This window comes from Xenopus laevis, chromosome 1S (assembly GCF_017654675.1).
Source record: "Xenopus laevis strain J_2021 chromosome 1S, Xenopus_laevis_v10.1, whole genome shotgun sequence".
In the NCBI taxonomy this organism is placed as follows: Eukaryota; Metazoa; Chordata; class Amphibia; order Anura; family Pipidae; genus Xenopus; species Xenopus laevis.
Window position 1 is genome coordinate 59556690 of NC_054372.1, and position 20049 is coordinate 59576738.

At 39.8% G+C, this 20049-nt stretch overlaps 1 protein-coding gene across 4 annotated transcripts in view; it reads right to left on the bottom strand.

Moving 5' to 3' along the window:
• The window catches only part of pde5a.S (phosphodiesterase 5A S homeolog), a 101208-nt gene extending 97446 nt beyond the window's left edge, over positions 1-3762 (bottom strand). The window contains 1 exon segment of one of the 4 annotated variants that reach the window (NM_001094802.1): positions 2516-2725. In NM_001094802.1, the coding sequence (NP_001088271.1) occupies positions 2516-2625 (110 nt within the window). In that variant the 5' untranslated portion in view covers positions 2626-2725. 4 annotated transcript variants of the gene reach the window in all.
• Between the last annotated feature and the right edge of the window lie 16287 nt (positions 3763-20049).

The window sequence follows — 20049 nt, forward strand, 5'->3', positions numbered from 1 at the left end:
ACTAATAAAGAAGAAATGTGTTAGAGATATGACTTAAAAGAACTATATATTTTAAATTTGACAGATGTGGAAGACTCATGCTTTTCACAGATGAATTATAACACTTTAAATAATACCGCAGCTTTTACATTATGGTTATAGACACAAAAGCCAACTTTTCTAAAGGAAAAGGTTTTTTTCATAAGCTGTTAGAAGTAGAACAGGGAGCCTGACACAGATGGTTAAAAGGAAGCAGGTGGCTTAGACGCCTGCTCACTAATTTTAGTCAATAATTAATCTGATCTGGTCTCACTGGTCTCTTCTGACCATATGATCTGGAAGCATGAACAGAACACCAATGTGCAAAGCGATCCCTGCATGTTTTCTGGTTGCAGATGTGCAAGCGAACAGGAGCTTTTGTGAAACAATTTAAAAGCCATTACCAACCACAATCACTGCCTTGGGGGCAAGCACTGCTACAAAGGGCATACTTTGCAAGGAGAACACTGATGGAAAAACATGTGACTCCATTACGCTGCCTGAATTCATTCATAGATCATCTCGTTTTTGACTTGAATCCTTTTCAATTTCTAAAAAAAAAAGTTCAACTTTTGAGTAACAGCCTTACATGTATTATAGGTCATGGCAAGAAAATTCACTTTTCTGTTTTGAAAGGAGACATTACACCTAAACGTTGCCTAAGGGTCAGGGCACACAGGCAGATTCGGGGAGATTAGTCGCCGGCGACAAATCTCCTCTTCTCCGGGGCGACTAATCTCCCCAAACTGCCTTCCCGCCAGCTAAAATGTAAATCGCTGGCGGGATGGCACTCGGAGCAATTCGTTTTCCAAAGGCGACTTCGGAAAACTAATAAATTTTTAGTGATTTGAAACACTGTTTGTAAATGTAACTGCAGCCGAAACCAGCATTTATCTGTTCCTTTCTGCCTTCCTGCTTCTGGCTCTTGAAACAAGTCAGCTCTCCTTCAGCCATGACAGTTCTGTTACTCAGCTGACTTCTGCTACATAGTTTCAAAGTCAGAACGCTGCTTTCAGTAGCAGATTAGCAGTTACATATGACTTCAAAACCACTGAATAATGTTTATTTTTGGGTTTGACAGTACTTTTAAATAATGTTATTTCCTAAAATAAAATTCGGGCAATGTTGCATAACTTTTTCACAAAATACTTTTAGCAAAACAAAATGTAGTACAGTATTTAATGCTGTGAGTGTATGTGTGGCACAATTTTAAAAAAGTGTGAGTGTAAGATGGTTATCCGGACTAAAATTGTAATTCTTTCAGATATTGTGTCTAACTAAATGTTTTCTTTTAGAATTAGGATTAACAGTCCCATGACAACAGTGTTAGTCTGACTTTAAAGATGTGTACGTCATCAGCACAGAAAAGTAATGTTTAACTATAGAAAACACAAGGTTATGAAAAGATAAGATTTGCATCTCTTCCATATATCACGTTAAAAGGAAAATGTTTATGGATATCAATAACATTGAGGTAGGTGGCAAGGGAAAGTGTTTAAGGGTGTCAGTGAGTGACTTATTTCTAGTTTACAGTGCACTGTACTTCTGTTCCCAAACGGACCATTTATCTCTGAACATGCCTTGAATGTAGAGTTCTCTCCTGTTTGTTCCACAGTAACACTGCAGATCTCTCCTCCATTCCTCTCCTTATTAGGAGAGAACAATTCCGAGTCAGATAACTTGCTAGAGGCTTGTGATCATAACAAACTACTGCTAAACATCTATTTTGGTAATTGCAAAGGGCAAAAAAAAACCCACAGGCACATAAGCTGATAAGAACATAAACGAATTTAGATCACATTCTATCCTTAATATAATGCTGTAATACATATCAGATATAAGCATAATAATAAAACACACATGAGCTCATACTGCTCATCCTAAATTAACCCTCATCATAATCATAAAGCCTCACTCCAAAATGTACATTGTCAGTGTGGAATTTTGTGTCCACACAAAACCACACTAAAAATGCCCAAACTGTGGCTTTATATCTAAAGCTGAACTAGAACTCTCAACAATTCTCTAAAAAGTTCTTGTTGTGAGGTGATTGTAGAGCTGCATATCAACAGCTGGATGGTTATATTTTACTGAAGGTAAAACAGTTAGAAGCAAAAGTCAAATTAATTTTAGCTGATAAAAATATGTGGGTGATAAAAAGTACCCCCTAAACGAATACTCTGTAGATAAGGGGAGACAAAAAGGCACCCACTTCTCTGTCTCAAAATGATATTTTCAGGAGGGAAGGTGCAAGTGCTGGAAGAAAGATGTAGTAAATGCCCATAATGAAAGATGCACACACAGAGTTGTGAGCCTATCAACCAGTACCACATACATGCCCAGGAACAATGAGAAAAGCAGTGTGAATGCCAGCAGTAGAAGTGTGACAGACATGAGAGCTGCAGCCAAGAGGCTCAAAGTAAAGCAGCATCGCTGAACAAGACTGTACCACTTGGTCTCCTGGAACTGAGGGTGCTCACAGTTGCTGGACACTTACTGTAGAGTGCAGCCCGCATGCACATTGCCTCCTGTAGTTGAATGGGTAGCAGTCCAGCTCTCAGCTTGGGGCTCCAGGGTAGCAGCCACAGGAAAATCAGCAGCACCCATTGCAGTTTCACAGTAAAGTTTCCCCTGCCACATTCTCATTCCAATACAGGCCAGGCAATGCACAAGGCACGGGGAGGGGAACAGAAGAAGAATGTATATATTGGAAAGGCAGCTCTCAAGTGAGGAGACTTCCCACAACTTCCTAAATGCATCTGTCTGTTGATTACTCTTCAGATCCACCTCAGCAGCAGCAGCAGTAGCAAACGGAAGTGAGAGGAGCATTCCCTTCTCTGTACAACTCCAACAGAGCTGTTGGCAGCAGGTTGTAATCCAGCAGCAGGCTGGCATGGGGAACAGCAGGGCGCACATAGCAGGGGCTGCTTCCTTTACATGCACTGGAGATCAATGGCCCCCCTTCACTTCTGCAATGGGGGGCACAGGAATGGGGGGCACGGGAATAATGTATCAGCAGGAATACATAATGGCTTAGGGCTCCCCTGTCATCCATAGAAGATGGGATACTAGGAGCTCCAGTGTTAGTTTGCAAGTGAAGTAATAAAGATGAAAAGTTCATAAACAATAGAGATAAATAGATAAACAAATAGACAGTTGTCCTGCTATACAATGACATTTGTTGCCCCTACAATGAATATGACTGCCACTTTGTGTCCCTGATGAAAGATGTGGAGCCCTGAGCCTGTGCATAGTACAAAGTGCCGGCTAAGTGAGTGTCCCATAGCCATGTGCATGCAATGCAGTTGCCGTGCTCCCTGATCTTACCTCGTGGCTTTCCTAACAAAGTAGGAGTGTGTGAAGTCCCAGTGATCATCCAGCCAGGACTCTATGCCCTCCTGCTCGTGGCTTTGCAGGCTGCCCTCCATGGTGCGAGGCTGGTCCCTGCTGAGGAGGAGGAGGTGGGAGGAGGAGGATACACAGCAAACAAGACACACCACTCACTACAAGCAACTATCTCCAAAGAGAAAGAAGGAGGATTTAGCCTTTTGCTTTGGCTGCTCTGACTTTCTGTTTACATTCCAGTCCTTCCTACAAACGGGCAGAGAGCAGAGGGCGCACTCTCCTGAGAGAGGCTTGTGCTATTTCCATTGCCCAGTGGGTGACAGGCAGCAGCAGGCTGTATTTGGAATGATGCAGCTGTGCCTAAAAGCACATGAGTGTTGCACTAACACAAGTCTCCCTCCTCCCTCTGCTCCTCTGCCCTCACCATTACTATTGCTTCTGCTTGCTACACAGTGCCTTCAGGTGAGCTTGAGGCATCAAAATGGCTTTGCTGCTGCCAGCTACTGGTTATAGTGGATATTGTAAATGTGTCCCAATGCTGGGTTTCCTGCTGCCAGGATGGTTGAATTGTAATAGTAGTAATATTACCCATTTCTTACCATCTCATATCTGTAAAAGTGTAGGGGGCATATTTATCAAAATGTTAGTTTAGAGCACTCACTGCAGAAAAAATCAACCGAAGACTTTTTCTGTGGTGAGCTCTAATCTCACATTTGATAAATAGGCACCTGGGTATCAAATATGACCCAACCCTCCTGTGTGTCCTGTTATGGTGCAATGTACTTCTCAAGTTTGTAGGAGCTTCTGAAGTTATAGGAGCATGGGAAAAAGGGAAGGGCACTTAGCTCTCGACTGATGTGTTTAATTATTATTATCACCACTCTGCAGAAAGCCAGCGATTGGAAACAGGGCAGGACATTCATCATACCCCCCAGCATTTTGGAAATAAAAAGAGGGACAAAAAAGTTGCCATTGAAATTGTTTGGCCACGCCCATTTTTGTGGTCACCCCCTAATTACCATGTTAATGTTACAAAATTTGGCAGTTATGAAAGTTTGAAATATTTCTGGGTTTTTTTTCAGTTATTACAGTTTTGTTAATGAAGGTGAGTTGCCCTTTAAGCTGTGAGTCTAACTTTTCCCAAGGGACCTCCTTAAAGCCAATTAAGTTAGAAACTTTGTATCGTTTTCTGGCTGTTCAGTGCAGAGAAAGTCGGGACTTTTCAGTTCAAATGCGGGACTTCGGGATGAGCTGTCAAAAGCGGGACTGTCCTGCTTAAAACAGAACAGTTGAGAGGTATGCATTCATCAGTACAAGAAAAACGCTGTTGCGGAGTAGGTTGCTGGTTCAGGACATTTTAGGACATTTCCTGTGTCAGATAATAGATTTCTTCTGTTGCAGTGCTCCATGCCTATGACATGTCAGGGGGGAAACTATAGAGGAAACAAACTAAGTGTCTGCTGGGGGTCCCTGGAGAATATGGGGCAACTGGGACACTGACTGTTCTTTTCATTATATGTTTCTAGAAAATATCTTATTCTGAAAGTTCGGGAAGGGGGAAAAAGATTTTGCTGTGGGTCACCAACTTATAGTTACTCCATTGGGAATGGCTCAATGTTTCAGAAAGTACAGACACTAATGTTGGCTTTCCATGGTAGACTGACAAAGACGAGGGGTTAACTGTCCATGGTGTCCTGAGCTGAGACAAAGATGCCTTTTGCAATTTATTTTAGCACACAGACAGAGGGAATAGCAATAATAAGCACTACTATTCTTTTACACTTTTGCAGACATAAACCATATTATTCATAAAGACATAAGAACCTCTATAGTTAATCATAAAAACAAGACAATAATAAAATAACACTCTTTGCATTGTAGGGTCACTGTCATTTAAATGAAGCATATGCTCACTGATACCTAACATCAGAAGGGTGGAAAGAATGCTGTTTAGCTGTTTTGGAGAAAATAAATATGTTTAAATTCTGGTAATTATGCTCATCTGTATACTGCTATATACACCACTCTATTGCAACTCCTGTATACTGCTTACATTCTAGTAATTCTGCTCATATCATTACTTGTATCTGTTAACCCCAATAACTTTTGTCTATTAGGCCTACTCTGATATTAGTACTTGTGATAAATATCTCAAATTCACATCTGTGTCCACTCCTAAGTGAGCAAAAGATATTTTTATAGCCCCCAAACTAGGTTTTGGTGTCTGTATGGGCTGAACTACACGGTGCTCGTTCATCAGATCTGACGCAATGAGAGGAAATGTATATATAATATTTCCTGCTGAAAAAGTCAGAATCCTGGCTGAATCCCTAATCGAATCCTGGATACTGCTACATTGCCCACAATGCCATGTTTGTAAGACAACCTGGGCATGCAGGCCTGGGACACGAGACACTCCCAGGCTATGTAGCAGTGCAAGGCTCAATCACGCCTGACAGCCAAATGGACAGTCGATGGAAAAAGCACAAGACTGCTATGTTGGTCACAATGCCATGGTTGTAAGGCACCCTAGGCGTGCAAGGCCTGTAACACAAGATGCTCCCAGGCTATGTTACAGTGCAAGGCTCAACCACATCTGATCAAGAAGTGCATGTGCATTGTGCAAGACCCAAAAAAGTGAATCAAGCACCCCATCTCCCCTTTCATCAAGCTTAGCTTGCTGGCCTAGAACAGAGAAGTGTTTCTCCGTTCTTCACATAAGATCATAAGAATGGATACTAGATCTTAGCCAAAAGGCCCAGATGACACTTGATCTTGCCAGCAGGAGGACCAAGTGCTTATCCTTCTTCACAGAAGATCATAAGAAGGGGTACCTAGCCAAAAGGCCCAGTACTACACTTGATCTTAGGCAAAAGAACAAGAAGCACAAGATGATATTGAATGATCCTTCATGAGTCCTACCCGAAAGCATGGGCTCTGTTGCTTAAGTGTCCCAGGAAAGGCAATAGAATAGCAAGAGTGGATGGGTCCACCTTCGCCGAAGCTTGGGTGAGCCCCATCATTCCCGCCCCCCCCAAGGGGGTTTGGGGTCATTGGACTCCCCTTCACCTTGTGGCTAGGGTGTGTCCCGTCTACCCTGGGTTCTGCTGAAGCTTCCCCCAGGGCGCAAGTCTTGGCCTCAGGTCAAGCCCAGAGGACACCCATCCAGTGAAGCAAGATTAAGCAAGTAGTGCATGTGCATTATGCAGGTGACTCCAGAGGACTATGGAGTACCTATCCAAAAGGCCCAGTACTACACATGATTTTAGCCAAAAGGCCGAGAAGCAATTGCTACATTGCCCATAATGCCATGACCACAAGGGAATATAGGCACCCACTTTCCATCATTCCAACTTTAAACTTTCCATTATTCAACATAGGAAGAGAAAATCCCTACATTCACCAGAGCAGTCGAAAATAAAGGTGTTATGTAGATCTGTCAATCCACTTCCATAACTAGAACTTTGAAGGTAAAAAAAGAATGTTGCCAAAGAATGAATAAAGAAAGAATGTTATTACACATGGAAACCAATTCACCTATAACTATTAAACTGACTAAAACCTTAAGGGAATTGTTCAGTGTAAAAATAAAAACTGGGTAAATAGATAGGCTGTGAAAAATAAAAAATGTTTCTAATATAGTTAGTTAGCCAAAAATGTAATGTATTCTGCCAGAAAGCATTTCTCTCCTAAAGTGCAGGCACAAGTCACATGACCAGGGGCAGCTGGGAAATTGACAAAATGTCTAGCCCCATGTCAGATTTCAAAATTGAATATAAATAAATCTGTTTGCTCTCTTGAGAAATGGATTTCAGTGCAGAATTCTGCTGGAGCAGCACTATTAACTGATTAATTTTGGAAAAAAAAAAAAATTTCCATGACAGTATCATGTGCAGGCAAGCCTGGGGCATGATACACACACAGGCTTCCTAGCAGTGCAAGACTCAGTCACTCCCGATAGTCAAAAGGCCTAGCTATGGAAAAGTACAAGACCACTACAGTTCACATAATGTCAAGATCTAAAGGCAATCCGGGCATTCGAGGCTTAGGGGGCTGAGAAGCGCCCAGGTTTTGTAGTAGAGCAACGCTAAGGCACTTCTGCCAGCCAAAAGGCCAATGGTAAAACACAAGGTTTAGTCACTCTCTACAGTGCCCTTTATGCCATGATGTTAAAGCAAATCCACCAGTTGTGCAAGGCCTTGGGCACAAGACATGCCCACACTCCGTAACAGCGCGAGGTTAAGTCATTCCCAACCTACAAAATATTCTATTTTACACTTGAGTTTCCCTTTAAGGCAAACTGGGCATGCAAGGCCTGGGGTTTGACATGCTCCCAGACGACATAGCAGTGCAAGGCTCAATCACGCCAAAAGGCCAATTGTTGGAAAAAGCACAAGACTGCTAAGTGTTCTGTCCTCCCTACGTATTACCCTGGGGCAGCGTATAGTTTGACATGCAGCTAAACCTCCCCTAGTTATAGAAAAGAACCCTTGTACTATATATTTGCTTTTCCTAGGGTTTGGCTTGACAAACCTCTAAATTGGACTCTTCTTTTCTAATTCAGAATGACTTTCTATGTCAATAATTTCCAGCTGACCTATATACAAAGCTCTGCGGTTCAGTGCAGTAATTGAAAAAAATATGATATTCCCTGTACAGCTTAATAATTGAAGCTATAACATTTAATCAAGGCCTGTTTAAGTTATACCAGTGATTAGCAAGAAGATATAAAATTTGAACAAGGATATAATTTAAAAAAAATGGACCCACCATGCTGTAAATGTATCACGAAACTACAACAATTTTATTAAAAAACAGATATTCACATGCATAAATTCTCTAAAGTCTTGGTAGTTGCCTTACTAGGAGCTGGGTTCAGACTTCGAGTTCTTCCCAACAACATAACTCCTCTTTTTTTTTTTTAACAATTTTCAGGTATTTTAACAATGTTTCTTTCACAGATTAGAAGGAGAAAAGAACGAAAGAGGAGAGAGCAGGGAGGAGAAGGAGGGAGAGGGAGGAACCTGGAAGGAGTACTGGCATTCGAGTTCACTACAAGTAAAAGGTGAGCAAAAATTGTTTTTTCCTGAAGCCAAGCAGCAGTTGCTATCTTTAATTAAGTGGTCCATAGGGCTGTTCTTTCGTATAGCTTTATGCGTTCCACTTCTTGTTTTACTTCCTTAACTGTTGGTAGAGTGGACCTCTTCCAATTCTTTGCTAATAAACTTCTGCTGGCCAATAGTATTTGAATGGTTAGCCTTTTTTTTCGTTTTTGTCCATTTGTTGCGTAAAGAGACCTAATAAGGCCATTTCTGGCAAGAGTATATGGGATATTCCCGTGGTTTCTGTTATAAGTTGGTTGACTGTGTTCCAGTATGTTTGTGCATTAGGACATGCCCACCACATGTGTATCAGGGTACCAACTTCTCGTTGGCATCTCCAGCAGTTGTTTGGTACTTTGGGAAAGGATTTATGTATTCTCTCCTGGGTCATGTACCATCGGTACATTATTTTTGTAGTAAGTTCATGGTGATTGAGCGCCCTAGAGAATTTGGACGTTTGTCTGAACAGATATTCCCATGTTTCTGCATCTATTGACATGTTCAGGTCTCTTTCCCATGCGTCTTTTGCCGACAGTGGTTGACCCGTGATGCTTTGTATAAGTATGTTATAGATTGTAGTGGTACCTTTCTTAGTTCTTTGGGTGTTCCAGCATTTTAATTCAAATCTGGTCGGTTGATTTGCGCTCAGCCATTTGTTTGTTTGTAAGTAATGTTGTATCCGAAGGAATGTATATAGTTGGGCGTCAGGTAGCCATATTGTGTTTTCAAGCTGGAAAAGAGTTGCATCCCATTTTGATCATAGAGGTCTCCAATCTTTGTGATGCCTTTTTGTTGCCATGGCTGTAGGTTCAGATCCGGTATCGCCTCACTAAGAATAGATATGGGTGCCAATACCGATAATGGGTTGCTTAGGTGTCGGTTAGCATTTGTCGCATACCACGTTTTCAGTGTGGCTTTAATTGGCAGAGTTAAATTTTCCAAAGTTATGTAATGGTGCTTTCCTATTGTCCAAATATGTGATAGTCCAGTATGGCCAAAGTGAGATTTATAGAGCCAGTTTTCCATGTCTACCCACTTCTTGGTCCCTTGGGGTAAATGCCAGTCAGCCAATTGGTCCAGAATAGTGGCCTTGTAGCTCAAAGGCTTGCTTCAGGAACATGTTTTGGTTGGTGTTAGGGGAGTAAAGATTCATCAATGTATATTGCTGTTGGTTGACAGTACATATAACAATTAAACCTCTGCCATTGGGGTCAGCTAAATGCTTTACACTTGAAATATTCAGGGACCTTCTAGCTATAATAGCCACACCTCTTTTTTTTGTTTGGGAGGGCGCTGCTGCTATCATTTTGTAATATTTATTATCTATAGACATTTGGTCCTTCAGTCGGAAGTGTGTTTCCTGGACCCATATGATATCTGCCTGTTGCTTTTTGCATTCTGTCAGAGCTAACAGACACTTGCGTGGGGTGTTTAGGCCCCTCGCATTAATACTCATACATTTAAGTACCATTGTGGCTAATACAAATGCTATATTGTGTACAATTCAGCTGATCCCATAGCAGTATAACAAGGCTCAATAATGCAATACATGCCAGTCTCCCAGGAAGAGGTAGGAAAGGGTGATAAGAGGTAGAAAAGAGCCCGGAAAGGTAAACATAAACCGTATAACTTATATACAGTGTAGCCAGCACTTGTGGCCAATCTCTTATTGCATACATGCCCGAAGGTGGGCAGACAGTCTTGCAGTGGGAGAGAAAAAATGGTAGGGGGGTGTTTGGTTCAAGTTTTCCTGTTTCGGTGCCTGGAACATTAAAAGAGTAGGTAACCCAGGAACTTGGGTTTAAATTTCTTGTTGGTGGGGTGTGGGTATTCAATTATTAGCCTTATCATCCTCCTTTTCTTTCTCAGTATCTACATGCATCCTTCCAAGTTGTTGTCGTGGCTTTATCTCTAGCCTTACAATACTCCCAGAAATCCCTGCAGACCACCTCCTAGATAGAATACACAGGATTCCCAAGCCCAGAAATGCTCCAAGAGGAACACCCAGAGATACCATACTCTGGATTCATTTCTTCCATATAAAGGAAGACTTAATGCGCTACGCAAGGCAGCATAAAGTATTTCCGTAGCCATATGAGAAAATACAAGCTTCTACTGATTTTTCTGCTGTCACTATGGCAAAGCGCCGAGAATTAGCCGGAATAACGCAAACTTTACGCCAACATGATATACCATATACAGTAAATGGGGATACCCTACAAAGCTATTGGTCCATTGGCAAAACTCCACAAAAATAATCCTAAATGTGGAGGAAGGGAAGCAAGCATTAGCGAAATGGAATGTTCCACTTACAGCATCATTAAAGCCGCAACAACATAACTCCTCTTTTAAGCAGTAAAAATATATCATAGTTAAAAAGGAAACATCTGCCATCAGGTCCTTGGGAAGTAGAGAGCCACAACTATTCTGCTGTTCAACAACATCCTGCCTTGATCCAGATCTGGAGATGCATCTGTGGCAAAAAACATACCACTTTTTGCAGAAACCACAACACTAGCCCTTCAGTTTTCACCTCAAGAATGAATGGATTAGATATCTCCAGTTGGATGAAAACTATACAGTGTATATGGTCCCTGCACACATCTTTAGGATTTTTTAATTGCATAATGCTCCCTGGATACCTGGCAGTGCAACATCAACTTTCATCATCAACTTTCTAAAGCATGATCATTTGCCATCATCAGCAAGCCTTTTATTTTTGATCTTGACTTTTACTATATTTGCGGTCCTCAGCAACTTACCATTTCCATGTAATTAATTATTTCCCTTGGTGGTCTTGTCATCGACCCTTGTTCCCTTCATCTTCAATTAACCGTCCGTATTTGAAGGTTGAAAACATGCAGATGGAGAAAAGAAATCTTTAGGCTGCTAGTAAAATCCAATGCAGCTGTGATGAATGACCCATGAAAACAAGCTATGTACAGCTGATTCTAACACATTCTGCAGCTTGTAGGGAGACTTAAATTAGTCAACTTATTGAGAAAACATCTAATTAATTTCAGTGTTTTTGACAGGCCAGTGTTTGCTTAGCATTTAATTGATAAGAATACTGTAAAATGTTGGGGTGATTAAAACCTTACAAAAGATCATTTGTTCATGAATATGCATTTAACCTATTGAACTTATTATATATTGAAAACAGAAAACTGAAAAGGACCCAGATATCAACAAATGAAAAGAAAGTTATATTTGTGGGACCGACATTTATTTAGGCTTTTCCTAACGTCGTAGAAAACACAGTACATACACATATACAGTAAATATACATGCCTTAAAATTCATCCTTCTACATATTTATTATAGTATCATATACTAATGTTCAGGCTTTTCCACCAATAAACACATTTGGAGCAAACTCATAGTATGGGAAGCTCTGGTCCAGACAACAACAAAGATTATTTATTTTCTTTAGACCCAAAAATATAATGAAATCGAACAGATAGTTTGGTTAAAGATAGAGGTACAATCTGCTAAATTAAAAGATGTGTTAGAGCAAAGAAAGGTGAAATTGTGTTATTTTCAACTTAATTATACACCTTCATACGGAATATATTATATAAATAGATTTTTTTCTAGCAATTTGTAGTATAAAATCTATTCTCATAAAAAAGTGTATCTGACATAGATTGCATGCTGTTTCACTTAGTTTTCATTAAATAATGGTAAAACTGTATGACATACAGATGGAGCCATCTATGTTTTGACACCAAATGATGCACAGTACAGTATATTGTGGCAGAAAATTAATTTCACAGGAAAAGGTGTAATCATTATCTGTTTAAAATAAGTAATGTGACATCTGAATCAACTATACCAGACACCTTATGTATCTTGTGAATATCTTTCAATGCTTATAATTATAGATACCACAAGTTTCTTCAATATCAATACTAGGGTGTCCAAATCTGTGTTCTTCTTGTTTTTGATGCTTATGTGCATTGATTTTGTGATTGTGTCAATCAATAAGTGGCCAAATATGCAGTATCTCATGGAAAAAGCTTTCCACATAGATCTAGACTTTGCTCATTATATTGCATTACTAGCAAAAACAAAAAAAAAAGCATGCAAGATGTGAAAATCAATTTGGAGAAAACGGACAATACAAATGTGCTTAAAATAAGATGTTGAAAATGACGCTATACAATACATGATCAATGGCAAATACAAGTTTATCTACTTATTTTGCATCTAATCTAGCAGCCTAGATGGTGGGGCAAATGTCAAAGTCAATGACACAGGTGGTATTCTGTTGCTTTGTCACATGCAGTATATGTCCTGATATATGGAAGATCACAGCACAGTAGCTGCTCCACTTGTGATTCGTGTGAAGGGTCATCTGCTGCGCCACATTACTAATAACTGTAAATTTTCCTAAGAAAAATTTGTTGGCCAGTCTGCATAAAATTGTGACAGAATGCCTAGTCAGACAATTCCTGCTCAACCAGACCAGAACCACCCTGAGTACTGTATACCTCCAAGAGAAGAGATGGAGAAGTAGGCCACATAAAAATTGTCTAATAACATTCAATGACAACTAAAATGAAAGTAGTATCATTTGAAGAAGCAGAAGCCATTGCAGCTCTTCAAATCCAATATGCCCAGTTGAACACTCAAACCTCAGTCTAAATTTAAGAGAAACACATGCAATGGAGAAACCCAATGAGAACTCAATAGTTTGTTTAATATAAAACATGCCTTCTGGTGTCTGCATACAATTATGCTAACACTCCAAGCATTATATAGGAGGTTATTTATCAAGGTCCGAATTTATCTCAGTATCGGCTGATACAAACTCCAATCTAACCCGCCGAGATTTTAACGCTTATTTATTATTACATTTTCCAGAAAATTTGCTTTGCGGGAAAAGCTCAGATTTTCATGATTTTTTCGTGAATTTTCCCGAAATCTCCACATTTTTCACCCGAAAGCTCCGAAAACATCGTGAAATTGCCCAAAACCCCCAACACAACCAAAAATCAATGGGACTGTTCCCACTGACTTTTATGCAACCTCGACAGGTTTGAGATGCCGTATTTTTTTAAAAGTCCGATTTCATTTAAAAAAATCACGAATTTTTCGGATTTTGGGGAATTTCCGGTATTCGGAGCTTAGTAAATAACCCCCTTAGTGTTCTGTTTTTATTTTATTTTTCTTATATTGGAGATTCAATTGACCAATATGAACAAACTTACATCAATATTTTTGATTGACTCACAAATTAAATTTTTTGTTAAAGGAATAAGGACTTTATTCATCTTATTCTGCTGTATTCTAAATTATTTTAGTACAATAACTTGTATACATATCTTGAAGGATGTGTTCCTTATTAATGACATTTTAAAACCACATCCTCCACTCTCATAAACAAGGTCTGTTAGTGAGTTTCTTGTAAGCAGAGACATGTCTCTCCTCTCAATTGGCATGTTATTCCAATTATATCATCCTATTAAAAATGAGAACACAGCCTGTTCATTAAAAGAAAATATATATTTTGCAAGATTGAGTGAATTCTGACACACCTGTTCTTGTTTTTATTTTGTTTAATTCTCTGGGGACTCTGAAGAACTGCAACGTTAAATATGTAAATTTTACAAACACATATAATATAACAACATTCTATATGACACCCTTAAGGGCCTCACTTAGCAGGGCCTCACTATGAGCAGGGCTGGAACTAGGGGTAGGCAGAAGAGGCACCTGCCTAGGGCGAAATAACGGGAGGGGGGGGGCGCTTGGCAGGTACCTGTAACAGAGTCTTTTGCCTACCACTAGTTCCTGTTTGCTGCCCTGTGGTGCTCTAAACCTCCCTCCCCTCCCTGCTCCCACCTCTCTTTCAGTCTCCCCTCTGTCCCCTCCCCTTACCTTCCCATCTGCTGCCTCTCACTTTGGGCTCTAAATGCGCATGTGCGCACAGGTGCATTCGCTCAGTGCGCGTTCGCTTGACTGGCAGATGTTATGTTTTGGGTAGTCGAAACACCACAGGGGAGTGGGCTGGCCGGTTGGGTATCCTAGGGTGCTCGGTTGGCTTGGCCCGGCCCTGTCTATAAACATCTTTGATTGGACAGAATGATATAATTTCAAATAGTTAATAAAGGAACAGTAACACCAAAAAATTAAAGTGTTTTAAATTAATGAAAATATCATGTAGTGTTGCCCTGCACTGGTAAAACTGATGTGTTTGCTTCAGAAACACTACTATAGTTCGTATAAACAAGCTGCTGAGCAGCAATGGCGGAAATTGAAAAAAGGCTATATGGCACAGGATAAATAATGGATAACAGATAACATTGTGTTCTACAGAGCTTATCTGTTATCTGCTGTGTAAATTGAGACTTTTCTCCTGTGAATAGCTGCCCCCATGGCTACACAGCAGCTTATTTATATAAACAATAGTAGAGTTTCTGAAGCAAACAAAGCAGTTTTACTAGTGCAGGGCAACACTGCTTTATATTTTTATTACTTACTAAAATACATTTTTTTGGTGTTCCTGGTCCTTTAAGATTTAATATTTCTATTTTATGCTTATATATATTTTTTTATTTATTTTATACATGCTTATATTTATGCTATATATGCATATATGACTATATTTTCACCTGAAACACGAGAACCAACCTTTTCCAATCTATAATTGTAGAATGGAGTTAATATGTTGCTTTAAAGCCAAAACAAAACAGCACTTGAGTCAATCAAGTGTACAAATATTGACTCTGTTGTTTACACATGTTGGCAAAAAAAATATATACATTTAATACATTTAACATTACACTTTCATTTTTAGTGTATGATTATTAAAACATATCGTGACAGGATATACAGTATGTATATGTAGGGAGTCATAGGGTTAAAATGCCCCTATGGCTTTAAATCCATACACTTCCTGAGCTCCCTAGTTGCTGGGCAAAAGCCCATGTATGTAGTGTAATTTACATGTCCTTAGTTATTGGCCAAGAGGTGTAATGACCACTTCCTACCACAATTTAATATAGTGGGGCTCATTTATTAAAGCAGCGCAGCGCATAAGTGGACGCAAAAGGTTGTCTGCGCCATCACAAGCGTGATCGCTAATATATTTGCGTGATATTGCGCATAACACAGAGCTTTTGCGATGGTTTTGTTTATGCGCATTGCGCAAAAGATTGGGCATTTATGTCGCAAACGATGCCGTGGTTGTTAGGGGCGTGGCTGTGGGCGTGGCTACAATGCGCTTGCACTGCGGCCGTTGCAGATTTGCGTCTGTATATGTGCAAAACTGCACCCGGGCAACAGCACCACAATTTTTACGCCTGCCTCTTCGTGGCGTAATAGTAACGCTCTTCAAAATGCGCATTCCTGCCCAGCTGCGCTAGTATATTCAAGATGAACAACCCTTGTAAAGTGCATATTAACCACGCCTTCCACCCAACATGTTTATATTGACCAAGGTTCCTTTAAGGGTATCAGGTAGGCTAAACACCTTTGCAACCAAACAAATATTAGCACAGAAACAAATGCAGATGCGTCTAAGTGAACGCAATATGCGCAATATGTGACGCAACTAATTAAAGCAGCGCATTCATACATGAGCACAACTAATCCTTACCTTTGCGGTATCTTCCTGTGCGCACAATTTATTATAAGCACTGCGACAGCTGATACGCAGTTTCACACGTCGCACCTGTCTTGTGTCTACATTAGCGCACAAATCGCACTGTTAAGGTATCGTGCGCTACATTATTAAATACTCGCATGCGCTGGGCAAATGTCTGGCCACTGCGCTCTTTTTAGCGCTGCGTTAATAAATGAGCCCCAGTGTGTGGAAAGAGGTGGATCTTCCTCTTTGGCTGCTGGTGTCCTGATCGACTGGTTGTTCCCACTGAGCCTGGGTACACCAAGGCCCAGTAAAGCCATTGCCCTAGAGGGACCAGTACCCCTAGTGACTGAGTCTGGGACCAGGGAACCACGTGAACGAGGTTAGCTAAAAACAGGTTATATCTGTTATAGACTGTCTAGGAAAGTAAGATATAGTTCAGATAGTAAGAGCAGCTTTGTGCTCCATCAAGGATCTGTAGCAGGGAGTAGTTTTCCAAGGCTCCTAGATTGCCTTTAGTGAATGGACCACAGTTGGATAGGGTGTCAGGCTTAGTCTCCTTCTCCCTGACCATTCTACTTGGTGGGATCCGGACCACTTAAAGGTATATCTGGTGATGTTCCTTACTGCTTGACTACATTTCCTATGGGAATCACAATCCTGAGCTGTATCATCCAACCTGTTTCAGCCTGATACTACTTGCATATATCTCTGACTGCAAGTAAACTTGTGGACATTTGTCTAGAACCAATAAACTTGTTACTTCTTTGTTTCATCATAAGAACCTCCTGGCGTCCATTATTCCTATTTTTGTTGCACAGTAGCCATAGAGTTGTAGTAACACTACACCATTCCTGAAATATTCCACTTAGTGAAGGCACTAGCCAGAAGTGTTCGAGTCACATGTAACCATTCTCTTATCACTAGCTGGACATTAACCCTTTTTTGGTCTGCCTAGCCAAATTAGTGTTACATATATATTTGTGTAACTCTATACGAGTGGAAGCACTCTTAGTTACTTTCATAAAGCACCAGAGTGTTGAAAAAATGGTTAAATGATTGCTTTGCTTACTAAGAACTTGTTGACAAAACCTGTCTTGAAATCAGGAATGCTGTGCCCTATAGTTAGGATTAAAGAAGACCAAGATAGCCTTAACACTGTCGTCCTAATTGAGCCCAAAACAGAGACACAAATAGTTTCAGGAACAGAACTAAAGCCCTACAGATCCAGGTGCAAATTATGTACCACATTACATTTATACCTTAATATTGCACATTGCAGGCATCTGCTAAATACTCTTTCCACATCCCATAGTGGGAGCAGAAGACCCTGATGTAGTCATGACCCCCCAATAGTTCTGTTTACACTCCCATATAGTCAACCAAAGCCCTTGATCAAGAAAGCACTATAAAAGTCTTAATCCCAGTGTTGCAAATGAATAAAGTCACCTTGTTGCCTAAATTTAGAAGAAGCACACAAAGGTCCTACTGCTTATTGATTGGCTGTTGCACTGATTATTGTTTTTGTCATATTCCTCTGCTTATGTGCTCTGCCCTGCCCCCCCAGTACTTTACCAATATAATATTTATTGCTTTATTACTAATATAAAATGTATCCTATGAATCCTGTATTTCCTACATTCATACAGTTGTGTGGAGTTCCTTTTCCTCTTCTTTGAAAACACAAGGAAACAGGCCACCCACTAACTGTACAGATGCACATTGTAGATATTGCAGCAATATACTTTATTTTGGGTTTGATGCCATTTTTTAGCAAAGTGTTTATCTCTGTTTGCATTAAATGTCTGTCATATTTTTCATGCATAAATACTCCAATAGTAAAAGAAATAAATGAATGTGGTTTACTTTGCTGAAATTATTTAAATAAAAAGAATTAGTGAACATTTATAACTCTAAGAATATGATTCCAGAGAATATTTTAATTCATTACCCATAAACCTAATGTTTCACATAGGCTGTATAAAATTAGTATATACACATTTAGCCAGTGACACAGACCCCATTATTTATATACAGAGTTAGCATTGATATCCCTTGATTTTATACCCATTAGAAGATAAGGAGGATGTTTTGCTAAGTTTAAGTATAGTTTAGTTATAGAGATTTATAGGTATTTTTTAACACTCCAAGAGGCAAGACTATTGATATGCATGCCACTAAGGGCCACGTTTATAAAGCGCAGAAGCAGTAAAACCATCCAAAGTTTGACAGCTTGTGGCATTACAGGTGCCTGTTAATTTTGCTGTCATACAGTATATAAAAATATTATAATACACAGGTATGAGATGCGTTATCCAGAAACCCATTATCCAGAAAGCTCAGAATTACAGAAAGGCCATCTCCCATAGACTCCATTTCGCATTTTTTTTTTCCCATTATCTATGTTAACTGGGTTTCATTTGGAAAGGTTGAACTGAATGGACTTTGGTTAACTGTGTGCTGCACAAAATAAAATCCAGAGGTTCTGCAGTTGACTCCCTTTGCCGGTATTAAAATCTGTTCTCCTTCAGATTAGTCACAGTAAAATCTTTCATTCGTAGGAAGAAACACCAGTGCTATAAGCTCAGGGATAGACACCAAAGAAAACAGAAAAGTAGTATATAGTGTAGTATTTTTGCGAATAAATTTACACCTCTTTGTGCATTTACTATGGGGTGTGTTTATTTAATTCCACCGGGGGGTTTAGTTGCCCTTTAACTTTTAGCAATATACGTAGCCACCTCCTGTGTGTAAGTAGTGAATACTTACAAACGTTTATTTGTACCACTAGCGTAAAAGTGTAGTTGCTCCTCCAATACAAGACATAATATGGTTTCTAAGAATGATATGCTAAAATCGTGTAAAAACTTCTTTAATAAATAATGGATAAAATACAAGTTGCACTCACATATGTGTGCTTAAAATAAGCATGTAATCAGTCCGTCTGTGGGTTTCCCAAATATTTCAAAAAAAATATTTCAGTTAAAGTAGACATAGCTTTGAACAAAAAGGGAGATGCTTAAAGGAAATCCCTGAAGCCATAAACACAGGGACTGCATGACAAGGGATCCAAGTGACCAGCAGACAAATTATACTCGATAAATTTACCGACATAGTGATGAGCAAACTTTTTCAACAGGTTTCGTAGCGAAAAAGACACCCATAGACTCCAGTGGGTGAAAAGAATTATTGAGTGTCAAAAAATTGGTAACTCAGTAACCAACCTACCATTCACCAAAGAGACTTAAGTGTACAAAAAGTCACAGATGGTTTGCTATACAGTTATGGGATCCTTTAAATTACAGTTATAGTTACATAGTTAAATTGGGCTGAAAAACGACAAAGTCCATCAAGTTCAACCCCTCCAAATGAAAACACAGCATCCATACACACACCCCTCCCTACTTTATCTAGACCTGTTATCTAGAATGCTCTGAATTACAGGAAGGCCATATCCCATAGAGTTCATGTTAAGCAAATATTTTTTTTCAATTACTTTTTCATTTGTAATAATAAAACAGTAGCTTGTACTTGATCCTAGCTAAGCTGCATAAATCCATACTGATGGAAAACCGATCTTATTTGGTTTACTGAATGTTTAGATTTTTTTTTTAGCAGATTTAAGATATGTTAATCCAATCCTGAAACCCAGGCTCCAAGCCTTCTGGATAATAGATCTCATACCTGTATATCATTGAAACAGTGATACCTGACACTCTGTTATTTCAGAAAAAGCTCCATAAACAAGGGATCCCTTGTTGTCTTCTGAAAATTATTCATAAAAATGTTGGATCTCATCTCCGTACCCTGTAGCTGTAAGAAATACAAATCATAAAACAAGGGGGGCGTGGTCTAGTCACTGATGTGAAAGCACGCATATTCTTGAGCTCCGCTGCAGACCCAGCTAATAACCCTGCTGAACCTGCTTCTCTTGCACCATTGGTGAGCTGGAGGAACCCACAAAAGAGGCCCAGCCACAGAGAATACTAATGG